The following is a 22,385-nucleotide window of genomic DNA, read 5'->3' as shown; positions in this document are numbered from 1 at the left end:
CGTGGTAGGAGGGCTGATGATAGCCTCACAAAGCTCAGTGCAGTTAGTAGCGTAGGCAATGGACACTGCACAGTTAGTAGTCTTCTCTGATAGCTAGCGTGCTATTTTCACTGGTTAAAGAATGTGTATTTGGAAGGTGCTTCTTGCATAGTGTGTTATGTGAAAGACAAGGAGATGGTTAATGTGGCTGCACCCATCACCCTAAGTGAATAAAATCTTACATGGCTGTGAGAAAGGCCCCAGGGTTTGTACAGTTAACTCCAAAAAGAGTAGGTTTTGAATTGCATAGAGGACAGCGTGAGCAGAATTAGCCTTAAAAGATCAAAAGATAGAGGCAGGCCGAGTCATTAAGGTCATCACTGACTTACGTATGTGATGCTACCTGGCATATTTCCCAGATAACTGGCAGTGACCATTAGGAAACAAAGGGCTCCTCTGCCTTCCTTACTAAATTTGTTCAGAGGGATCTTGCAAAGCTGAACAAAGCTGGCTTTTTCAAGTAACATACATCTTAAACAATGGGGAAACCCTCTGCTATGGCATTTATATCTTGCGTCTTAGTTGATAAGTAGTTGGGCGATAATCAGTCTGATATGTCCTTGAATTGGGTTAGAAACCCAAGGGGTACTATGAGCAGCTGCCTTGGGAAATACCTGGCCCCTGGTGAGAAGGGGACAGAGGGCACTGGAAATTACCTTTGCTGCATCTTTGCTGCAAAATGCAACAGTAAAGTGTTTCATAAGGACTTCTTTTCATCAACTAGTTGATGATGTAGACATATTTGGACATAAGTTGGATCTTGCATTTTGGATATGGTTGTACTTGAAATAATCTGTGCCAGTTTAAAAAAAAAAACAAACAATTAATCACAAACTAAAATGTCCCATACCCTGTAGTTTAAGTTGGGCTGCTCCTTTCACACATATGCACAGTTTGTAAAGTTTTTTTATAACTACCTCTGTGTAACGCTGCACTTTTCCTTGCTGATTTTGAGGTGGTATTTAGGACTGAATACCCTTTGTCATTCATAGGAAGAGAGAAGCCAATGACAGCTTTATTTTTTTAAATTCTTCTATACTTGAGTAAACTAACTGTATGCCTCCAAGAAGGGTGTTCATGTTGCAGAATTAGAAGCTGTCCTTTCAGCCGTAGCTGTAAAGAAATAGTAATTACAGTAACATAGTCTCTCCTCCCTGCAGATCTCTTGTCTGACCTTGTTACTGCATATGTCTGGATCTATGTAAGAAATCCGTGGCTTTGAAATATCTTCACTAAGAAGTTGTGTTTTTTTTTTTTCCTGAGTCTTGCAGACAGTTGTGTTTACTCGGAGTGTGTTAGCTGATAACAGTATTTATTCTTTAAAATTAAGTGGAAGAATGTAGTGATGTTTTACTCATTAGATCAGATTTTTCTCTTTCAGTCCAATTCAAGGATGCTGTCTCTAAGCTGTTGCAGGCTGTAGCAGTATGGTTTTTGTGTGTGTCATAACACCATAATTTTACTAATTTTTTTTTTTGAAAGCCTGGGAAATAGGTATTATAGAGCTACTTCTTACAGGAAATTTCTGGTGATGTGAAGCAATTCTAGAGCTGTTTTAAAATGCATGTGATCATAAGCTGGGGAGGCAAAAAGTCCTTTAAGGATGAAAAGAGATTGAATACTGTGTAAATTCTGTGCTGAACCGTATGATCATGTATTTTGGTGCAAATTATTTCCACATAAAGCTTCTTCCCCCTCAAAAATTGATCTTTTGTTCATAGAATCATAGAATGGTTCAGGTTGGAAAGGACCTTAACATCATCTAGTTCCAACACCCCTGCTGTGGGCAGGGACACCCTACACTAGACCATGTCGTGCTAGGCTCTGTCCAGCCTAGTGTTGAATACTGCCAGGGATGAAGCATTCTCCACTTCTTTGGGCAGCCTGTGCCAGTGCTTCACCACTCTCACAGTAAAGAACTTCTTCTTATATGTAACCTAAACTTCCCCTCTTTCAGCTTGAACCCATCACCCCTTGTCCTATCGCTACAGTCTGTGATGAAGAGTGCCTCTCCAGCATCCTTGTAGGCCCACTTCAGATATTGGAAGGCTGCTATGAGGTCTCAACACAGCTTCCCTTCTCCAGGCTGAACAGGTTTCTCAGTTTGCCTTCATATGGGAGGTGCTCCAGCCCCTGATCATCCTTGTGGCCTGCTCTGGACTTGCTCCAACAGCTTCATGTCCTTACACTGAGGACACCCAGAACTGTACACAGTACTCCAAGTGGGGTCTCACAAGAGCAGAGTAGCAGGGCAGGATCACCTCCAACTTGCTGGTCACGCTCCTTTTGATGCAGCCCAGGACATGGGTGGTTTCTGGGCTGTGAGTGTACACCGAAGCAGCTCATGTTAAGTTTCTCATCAGCCAATGCCCCCAGGTCCTTCTCCACAGGGCTACCCTGAATCTCTTCTCTGCCCAGCCTTTTGCTGTGCCTGGGATTGTCCTGACTCAGAGGCAGGACCTTGCACTTCACATTGTTGAACTTCATGAGGTTGGCATTGGCCACCTCTCAAGCATGTCAGAGTCCTTCTGGATGACATCTCTTCCCTCAGTTACCTTCCTTCATCCAGACCTAGCAGGAATAGGGGCTCTGTAAGAGGTGGAAACAGGGAATTGCTCAGCAGGTGCTGGTGTGGTGCTTGATACTTCTTCATGCTTTTTGCACAAAGATGAGGGGAGACATACGTATGCCCCCCCCCCCCCCCCTTAGAGTCTGAATGCAGTTTTGGCCACCCTGACTACGTGGTGGAGCAGAAGAGATCAGGGCAGTCTGATTGAATTATGTGAGATCATCTTGCTTAAACACAGGCTTAGAAGTCAACTAAGTTTGTTAAAGAATGGGTGGTGACTGGCAGACTGTTTAACATATATAAATATTAGAATAAAATATATGTATATTGTGTCTATAGCTACTTGTGTGTGTACATTTGCACTGGCATATATATGTGTGTGTGCATATATATATATATATAAATAAACACTTAAGAGAGAAGGGGGAAGGTAAACTCCAGGGAGAAAGAAAAGCCATTAATCTGAAGAGGAGATGAAGAAAACTTGCTGTTATTGAATCCAAGCTTCAGGTAAGAGCTACCTACCATTTCTCCTACAATCCAGAGCACAGGCATTGTACTGTAACAATCAAAGACACAATTTCCCACCTAGATTAGCTTATAATGTGGATTTATGGGTGGGGCTGTATGTTGGTATCTGTAATGTTGAGGTTTGAATGTAAAATTCAACTTTGCAGTTTCCTTTCTGCTGTATTTGCCGAAATTTAATTTGACCCAGTGTTCTATAGAAGGAGTAAGTAAAAGCAGCCTCCATACTTAAAACTGTCTTTTCCTTACTGTTATCTGCACAGCTCTTCTATTACATACGCAGCTATTGATACTGTGGGAGGATTGGCAAAACCTTGATTTACATTTACATGTAATAATTGGAAACTTGTTCTGTGTATGCTTGCAAATTACATGACAGGGCTTTATGTTTAGGAAAATGAATGGGTTTTAGATATTTTTAACAGAATATTGTCTCTGGGGTATCATCACAATGTTTTTATTAAATCCTGGTTTTGAGGATACCTCTGCTGCACTTGCTCCTCAATGCAGTGATTCTAATAACCTCTCTTGAAGGGCAAGCTTCTTTATTTTGAGTACCTTCCATTCATTTGGAAGGCAAGGTTGCTTTCCCAGGGTGCTTGCCAAAGGTCCAGTGAGTAATGAATTTTTTGATGGAATGCGTTGCATCAGGGAAATACTTGCATAGCAGCTTTCTGGTTGACCTCTAGTTTTTGGTAGTCCGTGTTCTCAGAGGCGTCATTGATTACACCTGTAACTCTAGAGAGGCCTGAGATACAGGAGAAAAGACAAAGGCATGTGGTACCTGTGTTTTTGAGTCTGAATTTCATTTTTCTTTAAAGTTAAATGCAGTTAAATTCTCTTGGTGTTGGATCTTAAATAGGAAAAGGCAGCAGAGTTCAGGCATGAGAAAATGCATTTTAAAAATTGAGAAAAGCTTTAAAGACACCTTCCCCACCAGTGCATTTTGGTAAAGCCTAATATGCAGTATTAATACACTAAATAACCAGTGAGTAACATAAAAGGAAAAAGTCTGTATTTCAGCAGGGCTGAATCTGTGTGTAATATTATTGAAGAAGGACTTTAACAACAGCACTGGGAGATGAATATGTGTTGACAGTGCAGGGCTTGGGATCCAGGCAGAAAACAGCTCAGATTTTAGTTTGTTTCCCAACTGAGACTGTTAGCATGACTTTATCCAGCAAGAAAATAGAGAAATTTAGTCTAATGCTATAATTTGAGTATGCTTTTTTAATGTCTATAAAGTATTGGTTTTGGAATTATCTCACTCTGCTAATATGAACAACAAAATACGAAGTAATAATATCAATTTTATGGTTGGACTTGATCTTAAAGGTCTTTTCCAACCTAGTTGCTCCTGTGATTCTATATTAACTGTGTGGACTTTGTATATGGTAGATCTTACTAAAACAGTGAGATTTATCAGCATCTCAATAGTATATGGTGCAGCTCAGCCAACATCAGTGTATCCAGGGAAGACAAGGTATAAACTTACTGAGACTTTACAAATATCCCACCTTTTCTGCTTTATTTTTAGAAATTTCAGTTTGACTTAAGACAGCAGAATAAATGGAGAGAAGGGGAGAAACTGGAAGAAAGTATCTTTAGTTACAAGCTTGCAAAAGAGAGGAGGCTGGTGTGTGACAGCAACTTGTACTTGGCAAAAGAGGAAAATTAACTTGCAATTACTCCAGAGGGAAATGGGGTGGGGAAGTTTCTTGTCCTGGTTGGGGGCAGTATGACTGCTCTTAATTAAACTGACTGAGCCTGATGTTATGAAAAAGAACAAACCCTGAGAAAATGGGCCGAACACCTTAGCCTTATGGCCATTGCTTTTAAAAGGCAGGACTTTACTTAGTGGAAAAATAACCTTCAGAGTGTGACATATGCACTGGCTGATGCGGAGATGTTGAGCCGAGCTAGCAGAAGGCAGCTGGATGTATTGAATCAGGGGAGGTGAGTCATCTTCTGCTCGGTGCAGTCGGGTGTTTGTTGCGGTGTTGTATGTCCTGTGCTCCTTAGAGCAAGTTAAAAATACCCCGTCTTTGGTTGTACACTGATTTACAAATTCATAGCAAGTAAATATAGACAGCATACTTTGCCTTGAGTAATGGAGTTTCTCTGGGTTTATAAGCTGATATTTTATAACTTTCAGATTGTAAGATAGGTCTCTGTTCAGTGATAGTAAAGGTATAATGGCATCTATATGATCTTCAACTGCCTGTGCTGAAAGATTGTTTTTTAGTAGAACTTGAAATGAAGTTAAAAATGTGTTAATATAGCATTTAAATATTTCACATGAGAGAAGTACTGTTTAGAAGATGCCAGAAAAGTTAGGACCCTAATACGAATGGTCTGTGTACCTTTCAGTTTATTTATCAGTGGGTATCTTCTTTCTGTAGATCACTTCATGTGGCTTCTAATTTATTTATTTTGAAATAGGCCTGGTTTTGTCTACTCTAAGTAGCATTTTGTAAAAGTTGCATAGTATGCCTGTGCTGTCCATCAGGGAATGGCGGTTTGCAACCTTATTCAAAGAACAGAGGCTTGTGCGCATTTGAATCCAGCAGCTGAACAGGGAAAGCTTCAGATATTAAACCAAGTTATGTTTGTATTTGTATACTTTGTTTATCTGAAACAAAGCTCAGTATTAGGCACCACTGGTTACTGCCAGCTGGGTCCTCACTCTATAGTCACAGCTGTGCATTTAGCATCTAAGCCTGCTAAGAACAGCTAATTAGAAAATCAAACAGAACAAAGCTCGCATAGTAGGTTAACACAATAACATTCCTGTCTGAGAATGGTCAAAAGAATTATTTTACTTTTATTTTTTTTATTTCTTCTGCTCCTCCCTCGCGCCTATAGTACAGCATAGGTCAGTAAGTTCTTATTCTTCCTATACAAGCCTCTGTAAGAGGACAGTACATACTGAAAAACCTTCACTTTTCAGTAACAGTGTTGCACAGAAATCATTACTTCTACCAGTCAAACTCAGAGAAGAGAAGGCAAGGTTGTAGTGTCTGTTCTTGTGCAAGGGCAAAGCTCTGACTGCAATAAATATTACCCAGATCGAAAAAGGAGAAGCTTGCTTAGGCAGTCTGTAGACAGTGTATGTGACAGACCTGAGGCAGTGTTTTAAAGGCAAGCATGTAACTTCTGAGATGGGCGAAATGGTCACAAAGCCAGTCTGCTACGATATGAAAGCTCCCTGCTTAGGGAAGGAAGGGAATAGGAGCTGCTGAGTGCCTTTGTCTGGTCTGTGCAAGTCCCATACCTCTCTGTGAGACCTGTATGTATGTTTAATTATTAAAAGGGAATATTAAAATTACTAAAACTTATTAAAAGGGCTTTGGAAAACACATCTATTGTGGAATATTGTCAAAGAAGAATCGGTACTTTCTTTGGAACTGTGTGCTGAGATCAGTCAGCATGAGTGAAACTGGATATCTGAACGGGCAGGTAGGGAGCTTCAAAAAAAAGTTTATCATTTCAGTCTTGCTTTGCCCAAGAACATGCATTTGCACAGAAGTTAACATGAAAATGGTTTTGGCACAATGCTGTAATTGGGACCCCTTTTAAGCATGTTATACCTTAGCATGCATAACTTTAAAATCATTTCAGTGAAAATGGTAATTAATTAGTATATGTATTAGATGATATTCAGTTAGCAAATGTAGTTCACAATTCTGCTAGTTTTCATCTGGCTATGCTAGGACTTCAAGTAAATGAGGCAAGAGTTTTTCTTTCTACACACCAAAACCTGAAAATACTTATATTGGGGTGGGGGGAAGTGATCAGGTGATTGTTACAGTCACTGAAAGAGCTATTGCAAAGTCAAGCACTTTTTTAAATGGTTATATATATTAAAGTTGAATTAACTGCAAAAGTCAGTGCTGTTTCCATCTCACTTCTGTGTTCATTTGAAATTTGAGAAAGGCTCAGTAATGCAACTTGTCATGTAACAGACCTTTATTGTAGGTTTAGAGTTTAGAAGATGTAATTTCAAATAATAAACATCATTGTCTTGCGTTAAAAAAATGGCACTGAATTTACAGTGAACCTGAACATCATTTAAAGTGGACAAAAGGAGGTCACTTTACTGTTTCGAGCAAGGAGCTGTAAAATGCTGCCTGAACAGGGAACTCCGCTTCTAATGAAGGCAGCTCTAATGACTCATAGTGATTCAGAGTGTTTTCATATGGTGTGTCATTAGAAGGGGAAGACAGAATGCCTGAGGTCAAAAGCGTAAGTGGAATTAAGGAAAATCAAGGGGTGAATTTACAGGGGGTGAGGCCAAGGTGTCTGAAACTTTTTAGTATATAGTGTTGGAGGTTTCATTTAGAGATACTCAGGGTGTTGGGGCTAATACAGCCTTAATGAATGTAGGAAGGTCAGTAAAGGCTACAGTGGCTAGATATGCTAAAATTGTAGGCAAACAAAATTGTCCTGTAGCATCAGTGTGTTCTCTGACACAATTCAGGTGTTCAGAATCACTCAGAGCTTGTATTTTTTCATAGCTTGTCCTGTGTCACAGTTTCTGTGGTGCACTTCCTAAAGTAAATATTAGGAATGTATATGTGTGAATGGGGTGATGTACATAGCCATAGTAATAATACAGATGGAGTATTTAGTTTCTTTCATGTGCAAGATCATGGCCTGCTTTTTTTTATTTATGTATCACTTCTATACCTTGCATGCCATATAAAGGACAGAAAAAGTACAAGAACATACTGAGCTTTGCCATGGCCCAGCTAACTGTACCAGGACCTTGCAATCTGTCTTGCAAACAAAGACCTAACTTGGATTTGGTTTCACTAGATCTTAAGTTTAAAATGTCTGTACTAAAAAGCTGTCGGAGAAATGATTATTCTCAGGTTCCTTTAACATCTTAATATGGACTCCTCCAGGTCAGGAACTTGGGGATCTCTACAGGGAGGCACCCCATTCTTTGCTTCCTGATTTTTGCCCAACTCCTGAGTTGTTAGCCATGCTTAGTGATCCCATTTAATTAAGGCTATGTTATGCCAGGAATTACAGAGTTGTATGCAAGGTGAACCCTTGTTCTGACAAGTCTATAGTTCATTTTCTGCAGCATATGAATGGAACTGGTCTCTTACCTCCCTTCTGGGAAAGCAGATTGGAAAGGGGCTGCAGATCAGAATGCAGGCAAGCAGTTCCTCTTAATAGCAACATGATGTAAAGCTCGAGTAAATTAGGACAAATTTGAGGGGGAGGGGAAGGAGGAGGACCTTTCAGGTGACGTCAGAATGCAAGCCGAGTTGAAGCTTCTGGATCTTCCTGAGGTTGGCAGAGCACAGTTTTCACCACAGTTGTGAGAGGAATTAAAATCATATCCTTTCTAATTTAACAACCTAAAAGAAACTGTGAGGACAGCTTCAAGTATGTTTACATCTGACTTGGATTGGCCAAGCATCACCCTGCTCTGGTCTAGTAGCCGTGTAGGCTGTTGTTCCATCTGAGCCAAGTCTCTGCCTGTTGCAGTTTGTGTTAATGGCAATGGACCTGTTGGATCAGAGTTGATTTGCACCTAACCAGCTCAGAGCATAGTGAACCTCATTTCACTTGTCTCTTCCTCATGTGGACCTGTCTGTAGGGGAAGAATGCCTGATTTCTGAAATTCATTCAGATCTTTCCATGCAAACATCTGTCAGTTAGATTCCAGTTTAAAGTTTGCAAGTGTGCATTTATGTGTTGCCACACTTGGGAAGTGGGCCAGGGGAGGGAACACTCAGATAATAAACTTAGATTGATACAAAATAAAATAGTTTTCATTCTGTTGATTTTTTTTTTGTTTTTTTTTGTTTTTTTTTGTTTTGTAATCTGACATCACTTAATATGGAAAAAGAAAAAAAAAATCCATGTTTTGAACCTGTGGGCAGAATTTTTGTCGGGTCTGGCAGGATTTTATCCTCCCCTTTGTATGTGCTATGTAACAGTGAAGCACTGGGATTAGGGTTACGAAGCTTTGGGTGTGAAATGAGCTATAAAAACACAAAGCAGGTTGCTTTGCTGTTGCACAACAATAAAATTCAAAAGCCTGTTTCTAGGGTGATTCTTAATTCTATGGTATGTAGTAAAGTTCCTTCCTTTCCTCTCACCCCCACCCTCCCAAAAGAAAAAAATAAATTTCTAAGTGCTCAATAACTATTTGTTATTATTCATGGCAGTGCTACTGGTAGGAAATTTTATGCCCCCTCTGTGTTTACCTAATGATGTATAATTCTTACTACATTGAATCATAGAATCAACTAGGTTGGAAAAGAGCTTTAAGATCATCAAGCCCAACCATTATCCCAGCACTGCCAAGGCCACCACTAAACCATGTCACTGAGAGGGCCTCATCTACATGGTTTGTGAACACTTCCAGGGATGGTGATTCCACCACTGCCCTGGGCAGCCTGTTCCAATGCCTCGTCACCCTCTTAGTTAAGAAATTATTCCTAATATCCAATCTAAACCTCTCCTGGTGCAGCTTGAGGCCATTTCCTCTTGTCCTATCACTTTTTGGGGAGAAGAAACTGACCTAACCTCATGACAACCTCCTTTCAGGTAGTTGTAGAGAGCAATAAGGTCCCCCTTGAGCCTTCTCCAGTCTAAACGCCCCCTGTTCCCTCAGCCATTCCCCACCAGACTTGTGCTCCAGGCCCTTCCACCAGCTCCATTGCCCTTCTCTGGACCCTCAGTGTCTTTCTTGTAGTGAGGGGCCCAGAACTGAACACAGGATTTGAGGTGTGGCCTCACCAGTGCCCACACAGTGGCTGTCACACTGGTGCTGATACAGGCCAGGATGCTGTTGGCCTTCTTGGATGCCTGGGCACAAGCTGCTCATGTTCAGCCATTAGTCAGCACCCCCAGGTGCTTTTCCCCTGAGAATCTTACCAGGCATGCTTCCCTATGACAGAAGCATTGCATGGGGTTGTTGTGGCCCAAGTGCAGGACCCATAATGAATACATCAGATTTGTGGAGTTTTACCGAATCTCTAATGAAGCACAGAGGAAGAGCAGTAGCCTTGGGAGCTGTTCCACAGCCAGAACAGAATGATCTCTAGCAGCAGAAGCCACGTGTCTGACCAAATATAAGTAGTCACAGGTACAACTTCCTGGTGCTGAATGAGATAATTTGAGCAGTAGTGCCAGCTGTCCTGTTTTCTTTCTTATTGAAAAGCAAACGAACCTCCACTGGACTTTGTGCCACTGATAACAACTGTTGGGGCCCCACAGTTTTAGTAGTTATCAGTTCTATCTCACTGCCCATTTGTGTAGCTAGTACCTCATCAATGTTTCTGTATATTCCTCCCAGGCAGCCTGTCCCTGTTTCTACTTCATGTATGCTTCCTTTTTACATGTAAGCCTTGACAGGAGTCCTTTATTCATCATCCTGCCACCTTTGCTTAACTTCCTGCTCATCAGCATGTACTGTGCCTGAGCTTAGAGCAGGTGATTTGCTGAGTATCAGCTGGCTCTCCTGAACCCCTCTTCTCTCCAGGGCTGTATCCCAAGGGAGTCTTCTAAGTAGGTATCTGAAGAGGCCAGACTTGGTTCTCTTTAAGTCCAAGAGATGCTGCTGTTGTCTTCTTTATACTCTTAGTATCTTGAACTCCTCATGGTCACTGTAGCCAAGGGTGCCCTTGACATTGGCATTCCAGACAAGGTCTTCCTTGTTTGTACATTTGAGGTCCAGCAGAATCTCACCTCTTGTTGACTTCTTGAGCACCTCTGTCATGGAGTTGTCATCAGGAAGACACTCCAGAAGCATCCAGGTTACTGCAGCGATGGACAAGTGCCCTATGAAGACCAGAGCCTGTGAATTCTGGGCTGCTTCTAGTTGTGAGAAGAAAACCACCTTGTAGTGGGCAATTGCAGCTTTCAGAATCTGACTTGATCAGATGTCACAAATGGGCAGAGAGCTGTGTTTTACAGCATAGCACTTGATTGCTTTCCAGAATGGTTTGTCCTAGAAACCACAAAAGGTTATTTTCTGGTTAGCTTTAAATAACACATAGAAAATAGTTCAAGATGTGACTAGCTGAACCACTAAGTAAAAGTGACTATAATATGATTCCACTTGCAGCATGCCTTCGGTCCTTAAGTAAAATTCAAGGACAAGCTTTAAATAAATCACAAAACCACTTGGAAACTTTTATGTCAGAAGCTCAGCCCATAATAAATGATTCAGCTTTGAGGCATACTGCAGGCACTTCCCCTCTTTATCTTTCTTCCCTCTCCATGGATGTTGTGGGGAAAAGATAGGATGAGCAAGTGTGCTGGAAAAGGATGAAGAAAAATGAGAAAGTGTGGATTCTAGAGAAAATGGAAATCCCTTTTTCACTGTGTAACAGAGACTAGCATACAACCTCAAGTCTAATGTGCAGGTCTGTGTTACACCTGCTGGGTTTTGTGGTAACTTGTGTGGTTTTGTGCTCAGACAGGGTAGCACAACATTGTTCTATTACTTTCTGGCCTGATATTTATTACTAGGACAAGATGCACACGGTGAACAGGGCTCTGGATTTTCCTTTTACTCATTTCATATTGATGTACTGGTGTTGAGCAGGCTTATACTTAAATTTGGTGAGACCAGAATGAAACCATATCCTGGGAAACAACATATTCTTTGGGGGCTGATATACCTGTATTTCAGTGGTACAGTTTTTTAGTCCCCACTGCCAACAGTTACTTTGGAAAAAATAGAATTTACATCTGTATTTCCAAAAGCAGAGGGTACATTGCAACTTTTCCTTTTTCCATTGCTTTCCCAACCTTCTTCTCCCTCCAAGTCAATGAACATCATGTGGCGGTGGGTGGTGGTATCTGCTGGCTTGCCTTGTCATCAGTGATACAGACCCCACTTATACGAAGTCAGCCCCAGCCTTTGGATGATGTAGTCGTCTTCACAACTTCACTGTGCCTTGCTTGAAGCATCAACTGGGAAGGAAACACCTGCATCACAGGGTGTCCTGCTGTAAAAGCTGCTACCTCTGAACTTGAATCTCATGGTGTGGCCCACATGTTGATTGATGTTGGTTCTGCTTTTGGAGTGCTTCTGAGCAGTGCGGTATTGTGGACCTCTGCTTTCTGCACTGTTGCCTTCCTTGTGTAAGTTGAGGCAGCCCATTAATCAAGAGAGTCATCAAAAAATGGGTTGCAAGAAACTCAATTTCAGAATAATTACAGGAGATGGATGAGCTTAAGGGTATAAAGGGCTTTGCCTGCATTATGCTTGTGTGTATTTAATATAATACCGGTAACTTGCTGTGGAAGAGGCATGCAGGTCCAAGTAAGATAAAGGATATAGGTCCAAGAAAGAGGGACATCCGCCCTGTACTGATCTTAAGGTCCTTTCCAACCCTAACTATTCTATGTTTGTATGATTCTATGTGATACTGTTCCTTACTCCTTAAAATATTAGAGCAGTGGGTACTGATGTACAGTGGGTACAGCAGCTCTGACTTTTTTCAGGTTGCATTTATTATTTTTATAGAAATGAAAAAATAAACCAAAACCCCAGCAAAGCCCCAGAACCAACCCTTTGGAAGTACTTCCACTTTCTTTAAACCATAGTCCCAGGCTTCATACATGTATTTCTTGTGTTCTACTTCCAGGCTGATACTACGAGATCTAGTTACATTTTGCTGAGTTAAAATACAATGTGTTAACTTGTGACTGTGTGTCAGCTGATAAGTTAGGAAAGGAAAACTTGTCTTGTGAAGCTGCTTGTTAATACAGAAGCTAAAACAAACCTGGAATAATTTGGCTGTTCATAGCCTGTACCGTGGACTCTGAATCATTGAGTCATTGTGCTCAGTGATTTCTAAAACGTATGACTTTGGAAATGTGGCTTGTGATGTAACGTAGGGACCAACAACTGTTCTTCCTAAGCAATGTTTATTTAACCTGTTGTGACTTACCTGTGCTTCTGTGTTGCTCAGTCTAAATTTTTACTTTAACAGGATCTCCAGACATGGGTGAATGGTGCTAGTGAAAATGGCTTTGTCCTTGTCTCCTTTGGAGCTGGAGTGAAATATCTGTCTGAAGATATAGCGAATAAGTTGGCACATGCTCTGGCAAGACTGCCTCAGAGAGTTATTTGGAGGTAAGTGCGATGGTAGATGTACTTGCACGCTTATTGCCTGTTGTGCCATCTTGACCTTGAGTTGTAGAAGCTGAAATGGAGATCGTCTGGGTGGCACAGGGAACCTGATGCTTTTGAAAGATACTCTTTGTGGAAATGTTGCAGTCCCCTGGTAATAAGGAAGAGCAATGATTTTGTGGCAGAATAAGGCTTAGGTTATGTTTCTGTGATGAATTCATATCCTAGAAGGATTGGGGACAGTGAAAAGAGAGTCTGAGGTTATAGCATTTGTGGCATACTATCATAATTTCTGATAAAGAAGCCACCCTAGGAAGGAAGAATGACATCGTGCTGATTTGATCCTTAATTTTCTTTCTTCTGTTCTCTTCTCTGTTTGCCCAGGGAGGTTGTGAATGCTCCATCCCTGGCAGTGTTCAAGACCAGGTTGGATGAGGCCTTGGGTGATATGATTTAGCTTAAGGTGTCCCTGCCCATGGCAGGGGGGTTGGAACTGGATGATCTTAAGGTCCTTTCCAACCCTAACGATTCTATGATTCTCATTTCTCACTTTTTGGGGACCCTTCTCTTTATCTGTAAACATAGACTTTCATAATTGCTCTTCTCACTTGTCTTTTTTTTTTTTGTGAGAAATTAGAAGAATCTGCAGGAGTATAAAAATTAGTAATAAACTTTCTCCACTCTAAAAACATCTTGAGTAGCGTAGTCAACTTACTGTAAAAATTCAAGAACTGTTTAGTCAGCTCTGCTTCACATGGTGTGTTGCTCTGGAATATAATTCAGAGGAATTCATATGAACCATTGGTTTCCAAATAATAATTAGTGTCTTACAATTTATGACTGCTGTCCTTGCTGCACTCAGAGTTGGATTAGCAGTTCGTTTAGCAGCCTATCCCCTGCCATCTCTTAGGGACCATTTTCACTGCTGTGTGTAATTGAAAAAGTGAATCCCACTAATGAACAGGAAAATGGAAATTCTTCATGGCACAGAACCTTTGGTAGGTGCAGTAAAGATCTCATCAGTTTTTCTCTGGGGTAGAGGCAAGGCTTTATGTTTGCTTTTAATGAAACCTGCAGTGTTGCTTGGCTTCTAATTAGTTATTAATCCCTGTTGATCTTACTGTTTGGTTTTTGTTTTACCCTTCTAAATGTTCTCCCTGAAATGTTTTTTTCTGTAGGAAGTATCAATTTTTCTGTAATCAATAAATCAATTTTACTTGGGATAGCTAATTAATGCAAAAGCAACAATTTCAGTTGAAACCCTTCCTCACTAGTATTTCCTTACCAATGCTTTTGTTTTTTGGGTTTTTTTTTTGGTTTGTTCTGATTTTATCTGCAATGCTGAATAGCTTTTTGGATAAGGGAACTCACCTGCTGATTTTTTTCCATCATTATCTGTGGAATGGGAAGATGTCGGTGTGATGAGCTGTATGACATCGTCTTTGGGAGGGCTGAGCAAGTGGCTTGAAGTCAAGTGGGAATCTGAGATCCATAATTAAATCCTAAATAGAAATTATAAGTCCAACTTTGTTTTTTGTTTTTGTTGTTGATGTTCTTCAGACCTGTGTCCTATGCTAGACTTTTCTGAAAATGTGAAAGGTGGTAGTACTGCTTGGCAGTCTTATGTTAGAATGTCAAATCAAGGAAATCTTTGTAGTTCTTTCTAAACTTATGATGATGGAATACTAGTTAGAGCCAAACCCAGCAACATAGTTTATTTTATGCAACTGAGCCTAAATAACAGGCTTTTTTCAACATGCAGATTATATAAGGCAGTTGTAAAGATCTAGGCTTGCTTAATTGGGAATATGCAGGTGTATTTTTATGAAGCTACAGTTCTAAAGCTCTCTTAATAATGAGAGTATTTTTAAGTTTTTTAATGGAGCTGTCACAAAACAGCTTTATCTTCTAGTACTAAGTGGTAGTTTTTTCTCTCTTTTCTGTTTAGAATATAATTAACTTTCTATGTTAATTGTCCATAAGATTAATATGTAAGTCATTTTGTACTTTGAGCCCATATTTTATGGGCTAAACTTTTCCAGCAACTTCAAGTGAGCAGGATGTTGCCATTGGGTTTCAGGCAGTTGAGAAAGTAAGAAGACCGCACTTTTCTCATAGCTTGATCCCAAACTTTTCATTCCAAACTTGTAAGATAAGATATCAGCCTTTCCCTTCCTGGTATTAGTAACTCCTTTTAAAATAAGACTGTGTCAATCATCAGAAGCTACAGGAAACTGGCCAGTTGTGTTGATGGTACGGGATTATTATTTGTTCGCTAATGGGATGTTCTCAGCTACTACCAGCTACAGTTTTTAGTAAAGCAATGAACTTAAAACCATAGAGAGGTTATAAAACCTCCTCGTGGTTGATGTAGTGAAAGTTTTATATGCTTTGAGAAGGAGCTACAGTGTCATTATGTTAATAGAAAACATTGCATTTCAAGCCAGAGCACAAGGAAACTGAAGGATGAAAACAAAGTTGGAAGTTACTAGCTATTTACAGCATTTTATTTGAGCCTATTTTGTTTTCTTGTATTAGTGAGTAAAGAGTATCCCCATGTAAGTCTGCTTAGGGCTCATGGATTGTTTGGTTTAATTCTCTGGTTTATTGCTTTTGGAGGTTTTTAACTCAGCTTCCATTTGATTTATTATTTTAGGTTTTCAGGAAACAAACCAAGGAATTTAGGCAACAATACGAAGCTTATAGAATGGTTACCACAAAATGATCTCCTTGGTGGGTATCTATTTTGATCATATGTTGCTTATTCTTGCTCCCGTTCAGGTTGCTTTTCCAACTATATTCTACTGAATACTGGCCGTATATATACACATTTATTTATTTTTCTCCAAAGAAAGCTCTAACAGAACTTTGGCATGTATTGCAAGCTGATAATAACCTTTTTGTTTAACTAACCTGAGGTACTCCAGGTTCTCAGGTGCAGAGACAAAATTTTATATTTTTCCATATTTTGGTGAAGGCAATATTAAGAGTCTATGAATTTTATTTTCCTTCCTTCTGTGTTAAAGGCTAGTTGAACACACTGCAGATCTGAGGAGCCAGAGAATATATATGGTTGTCTCTGGGATATCTGGATGTTTGTGTGTTCACAAACCAGTTCCAGCACTACGATGGGTGCTGTTGGATATGTTAAGCATGCATATGCATTGTTGTGGGTGCATGTCAGCTGGAGTATTTGTCATTGTGTAGCTGTTAGGCAAATGACTTTTAGTGCAGGTAGATTTGTTTTGGTTCCTGAATTGCCCTGAGGCAGTCTCATTTTTCCGTTGCATAAGGTTTTATCATTATTGTCAGATCTTGCTAGCCTGAAGTAAAGCACGTGAAGCTTTAGAGAATGTAACATTGGTTCTCCTGTTATTAAATGGCATGTATTTCATATGAATAATGAGGAAAAATGCTCTCACCTTGCCTCATTTGTACTGTTACACTGGTTGTAGTCTCCACCTGCAGCTACTCAGGAGTAAACAATGTAAATTAATTACCCCATTGATGAAATCACCTAATGCACGTGATAGGTCAGTGTAGTGGGTTTTAGGAGGAGAACTTCAGAACAAGTTGCGTTCATTTTTTTCTTCCTCAATTGCAGCTGTAGAAATGTGGTGATAAATGTGTTGTACACAGTTGAAGCAACCTTCAGTAACTTTAAGGAGAAGATGTAAATCTTTTCTTTAATCTTCACGCCTCTTCTGTTTTCAGGTCACTCTAACATTAAAGCTTTTCTTAGTCATGGAGGTTTGAACAGCATTTTTGAAACCATGTACCATGGGGTTCCGGTGGTGGGGATTCCACTTTTTGGAGACCATTATGATACTATGACTCGTGTGCAGGCCAAGGGCATGGGAATATTGTTGAACTGGAAGACTGTCACTGAGAACGAATTGTATGAAGCTCTAGTAAAAGTTATTAATGATCCCAGGTATGGAATGAGTGCTTGTTTTATGCTTTTGCTATTGCTATGGGCTAAATATGCATGTACAGAGCCTTCGTGCAAGGGGAAAGAAATGCATGTTGAGATCTACTTGTCTATGTAGTGGGGGCAAGTCTTTGTATGATTGTGCCACTTTACAATTTCACTCACTTGATCAGGTTTCTGTGTAGGTACTAAGCTCATTGTTCAGTGTACCAAAACTCAGTTGTCTCATTTGCTCTTTGTGCAATTGCCTTGTTAAGGGCAGAAAGGTTACAGAAACAAACTTATCCTGCTTTATTCCTTGTTGCAGACTAAAGTTTCTCCATATCTAGCAGTCTGTTTGCTGCCTGTGGGGGCTGGAGCAAAATAGACTTACATGATGGTAGGGTGGCATGTTTGCAATGTAACTAAAAATACAGAGGTATTCAAAAAGACTGACTCTTCCAAAGTCCCATTTAAAAAAGTATTTCCTGTTCTGGGCAGTAAAACCTCTCTTAAGGTCAAGAAGGTCATTTTTTGCAATGACCATATTCTAATAAATTATTATGACTATGAGAAGTTTAGTCTGTTTTCTGTAAAATTATTTTTGTTACTCAAGTTGGAATAAGTAAAAGCCCATGAGCTGGCTTTCATAACTCCTTCTAATTCCAGCCAACAAATTTGCTCAGGGATATTAAAGTGTAAGGAGAGTAATTTCAAGTTTGTTTCAAACTGCTCTGTTTTAAGCATCTGTGATGTTCAGACCACCTCCAGATTAAAAATAATGACCTCTTAGCTGGTGGTTTATTGTGTCTAGCTAGCTGTAGATTTGGAGTATGGTGCTGACAATGTCTCTTGCTTTCATGGGAGCAAAGTCTTGGAAGTGGTGTTTGCCTTGGGAAAAGAGAAACCTGTAAAGTAGCAAGCAGCAAAACCGCAGCAAGAGGGAATGTCATTAAAGAGATCTTGGTAACAGCAGTTGCATCACCTTTCCCTTGTGCAATTACCCTTGGTTTAAAGGCAAGACCTGCATAAATAACCTGTCGACCCTGCAGCTGCAGTGAGGGAAAAGAGAAGGAATTTGTCGTGATCAGCTGCTGGGTGAGCCTGTTTAGAAGAGCAAGCAGTTTTAGGCTGAGCTCTAGCCCCAAGTGGAAGTAGTCTGTTGCAGTCAAAACCAAATTTCTTGCTTTGTTCTGCATTTCTGTAGTAATTCAGTTGCACAATAACATAAATGAGTGGTGTATTAGGCAGGGTACATTGCCAGTTTACAGTGGGAAGGACAAATGTGTCTCACTTGATAGGATTCATTTTGGATTCGATAAGAGCTCCCTCTGGCAGCAGGTCAGCTTGGCTCTTCATTGCTTTGCTGGAGGGTGGATTTCTGCCTTTCATCACACGTGGGTCTGCTTTTCTAGTCTTTCTTCATCACGAAGCTGTGAGGACTGATTAAAGACAGTTTATCTGCTGTGTCTAGCCTTCTGTATGCTGGTGGTTGCGAGAGTCTCGTGGTAATGTGCTGTTTTATCTGAAGAGGCTTTAAGTATCTTCAGGTGTTCCCAAGCTTGCATTGCTCGAAGCGCTGACAATGATTTTTCCTTTCTTCCCCGCAGCTACCGACAGCGGGCCCAGAGGCTGTCTGAGATTCACAAAGACCAACCTGGTCATCCTGTTAACCGGACTGTATACTGGATTAATTACATCCTTCGTCACAACGGAGCCCAGCATCTACGTGCCGCTGTTTACAGCATCTCTTTCTATCAGTACTTCTTACTGGATATTGCCTTTGTTGTACTAGTGAGTGCTGCCTTACTTTATTACATTTTGGCCAGGGTAACAAAATTTATCTGCAAACAAAGCAAACTGCTTTGGTCAAATGGTGAACATAGCACTCTTAATGGACATTACCAAAATGGGATACCAAATGGCAAGTATAGAAGAAATGGCCACATTAGGCATGAAAAAAAGGTGAAATGAGCCAACTGCCCATGTCAAGTAGTAATGAATCAGATCAGTAATCAAATTTTATTGCTGTAACTTAGTCTAACAACTACTTAAAACCTCAGTAAGCAGTTCTAACACTCCCCTTGAGTATGTAATACTATGTGACAAAATTCAATGGAACTAAGAAAAGGCTTTAAAAAGAACAACAAAGGCAAGCACAACTTAAAATGGAAAATAGTTTATTCTTAATACTGATGCAGAGAAGTTATTTTGGCACTGAAGTTTTTAGAAGCCTTAATTCTCTACAGTTATATAGTATTTATGAATTTTCAGGTTTTAAAAGCTAAATGTGCGTCCAAAATGAGGAGAGGTTTCTTTTTATTTGCAGAGGTGTTTTCTGTTTAGTTTTTTATTCATCTAAGATATCCATCTTTTAGTTGAGAGAACTTTAGTGCTAGTTCTGTGTTTCCTTTGTTGAAGGCTCAACGTGTTGTGTAACAATGCTGTTTAAAAAGCCCATTTTTTCCCAGCCTTTGTACAAGAAATAGGAAGTTCTGGACTGAAAACACAGACATTAAAAAAAACCCAACAAACAACCAAAAAGCCAACAAACTTAAAATGAGCACTGAAGAAAAATGGCAAAAATAGGTACTCTTTTTACTGATAAACTGCATGACTCTTCTGCTCACTACTAGTACTTTGGAGAAAAGGATCTTGAGTGAGTCTACAATATGTCCTAATTTTAAATTTATAAAAAAAATTATTTGTTGCCTTTCTCTGCATATATAATTTATGCCATGAAAATATTAGGGAGTTTTATTTCAGTTTAAAATATGGCTGTGTGGGAAGTAGATTTGCATAATTAAGGCAAATAAATGAAACAACAACAACAACAAAAAGAAAACTAGACCTGTGCTTAATGCAGATGGTTTTGTAATGGCCCAGAGCTGTAAAGAATCAAACCCATACTTGGGGTTTATTTAAAAAAACACCAAACATCCCCCCCCTGCCCCCAACACTGAATGTCTCTTCTTGTTAATTCTCATGAAGTTCTTTCTAAATCACAGTGTTGTAGATGTTCTCTTTCAATGGTTATATTTGGAAAAATACTACCTTCTATTAGTCTGGGCCACTCAGTCCATGTTTCACATAGTTGCCAATCCACATTCTTTGATGTGGGGCTGCTTGCTGGGTGGTTGACTAGCCTGCCTCCTCACCTTCCTTCCAAGGGCTGGTGGAACACATGGGGTGAAGCCTGGCCACCCCAGAACAAGGTTTGCAGAAGTGGTCATCTCGCCCTTCCCCTGCAACAATCTCTTTCAACCACTGTTGCCGACACAGGATGCTGGTGGTGATGTGCACCAAGGGCAGGGATGCAGGGCGCTGGGTGTAAAATCATCACTGCCCTGCTGTACTAAAGGTGGCAACTATGAGTTTATTTCCATGTCATTCTGTTTACTTGGAATTTGCACTACACGTGTTGTGAGTGTATGCTTTATTTATTTGTAGTTTGAAATCCCATGCCTGAAGGAGAAAGGAAAGAAACCCATCTGTCTAGTGTTGTTCACTAACATGGGAGGAGTTGTGATGATTACAGGATGCTGAGATCATCTTCATACACAGTGATGCAGTATTTCACTATCATTCCATCAGGAGCCTCTATCCTATAGCAATAAATAACAGTGCAGATATGTTTCTTATATACAGTACAGCTACTTGTACTGGTTTCTGAATACTTGAAGAAAATGGTATTATAAGTAAGCCTATTAGCTATACCTTTTTACAATCTTGAAGTCTGTGGCAACTAAAGGAGCACACAGAGGCAATGAATGGTGGGATGGTAATAAGACTTAGAGTGTATGAATGACTTGGTTTAAATGTTTTTTTTTTTGGCATTGAAGAAGGTAAAAAAGCACTGACCGGATGATTAAGCATAATTTAATCTCCACTGTGATAAAATCTAAGCAATAAACATGGATTTAATAGAGAAATTCTGTTGTTGGAAGTATATTTTTGTTCAAATGAATGCTGTTTATTTTCAGGTGCCCAGTGTGTGTGAGTGTATGTAAACACTGTATGTATGTGGATATTTACTAGGATATACAGATTCTTTCTTCTTGGTATATACCATGGTGCACAATACGTACTTGAAATTAAAATGAATATATTTTGTGACTGGAGATCTGTTTCCTGTATCAGTTGAATCAATTGAAAGATGGAATGCTTAACCTGAGTTCTTTCTTAACATCACTTTAAATATTGGGAAGTTTACATGAACATTCCTGGTAAAGTGTGTTTTATCTTGTATGCGTTAATTTATACCTGTTTCTCTGAAAGAAAAACTTAAAAGACTTTTCACATTGATATCAGATGGGATGACTGATTTCTCAATAGTCTCTGTAGATATAAACATGCTGCAATTCAGTTGCAAAAAGCGGAAGTTGCTGTTATTTAATTGTATTACCAAACTTCCAGATGGGTCTGATCCACTAAATCTATAGAAATGCCTGTTGTGTTCAAAGTTTCTTTCTTGTTAAGTTCAGATATGATCTGATAATGTAGTTACTTTTCATTTTAGCCCCCTGCAGTAATAAAGAATCCTGTATTAGACGAAGTGGGGGATAATGGTGTGTGTGGGGGGAACATTTCCACAAAACATGTCTGACAGGAAGAGAGCAAAACTGGTACAAAATTAGTCACTTCTTAGATGTTCCTGGGCAGGTGTGCACAACTCCCTGGGCAGCCCAGCCCAGCTGTGGAACCTGCAGCCCTCACACAGCTTTCTGAATGGGCTTCACCACTCTCCCAACTATAAAAGGGAAGGTAATGGGAGCAACTTTGATCAAATGCTCTCTAGGCAAAATTAGCAGACAGGAAATACCCACAGGAGAAAACAACTGCCACTTGCATAAAGATTTTCAGGGAGTTGAGACAGTTGGACACTTGCCATAGGTTTTGGTGTTCTGATTTCCTTTGAGTAGCTCAATGATTCAAGAAGAAAGCAGTTTAATTATCACCTACAGAAATAAGTTCTGGAAATGGTTATCAAGAGTTCAGAGTTTAAGGAAATCAGCAAGTGTGCTGGCAGGTTTTTTTTTATTCCTCAGGTCACTTGCAAAATCAGATTTTTACTACTATTCTCTGTTAATCTTTTTGATGTTCTTGAAAGATACCACTTTTCATCAAGCTGATTATGTTTTGATTTTATTCTATGGCATGGCAAATATGTGGTATTTCCTGCAGTTCTGTACACCTGTAGCAAAGAGACACAAAATAGTGTATGCATG

The 22,385-nt window shown here is 39.9% G+C and overlaps 1 protein-coding gene across 2 annotated transcripts in view; it reads left to right on the top strand.

Moving 5' to 3' along the window:
• UGT8 (UDP glycosyltransferase 8) overlaps positions 1-21,089 on the top strand; it is a 45,440-nt gene extending 24,351 nt beyond the window's left edge. For both annotated transcript variants that reach the window (XM_061443088.1, XM_061443079.1), the window contains 4 exons: positions 13,108-13,250; positions 15,904-15,980; positions 16,962-17,181; positions 18,768-21,089. In XM_061443088.1, the coding sequence (XP_061299072.1) occupies positions 13,108-13,250; positions 15,904-15,980; positions 16,962-17,181; positions 18,768-19,131 (804 nt within the window). In that variant the 3' untranslated portion in view covers positions 19,132-21,089. The remainder of the gene's footprint in view (positions 1-13,107; positions 13,251-15,903; positions 15,981-16,961; positions 17,182-18,767) is intronic.
• The last annotated feature ends 1,296 nt before the right edge of the window (positions 21,090-22,385 follow it).

The sequence above is a fragment of the Pezoporus flaviventris genome, unplaced genomic scaffold, assembly GCF_033815535.1.
Source record: "Pezoporus flaviventris isolate CSIRO_AGI_PZ_B2104156 unplaced genomic scaffold, CSIRO_AGI_Pfla_v1 ptg000002l, whole genome shotgun sequence".
NCBI classification, from domain to species: Eukaryota; Metazoa; Chordata; class Aves; order Psittaciformes; family Psittacidae; genus Pezoporus; species Pezoporus flaviventris.
Note: the sequence above shows the minus strand (reverse complement) of the source record. Positions and strands in the feature narration are given on the sequence as shown.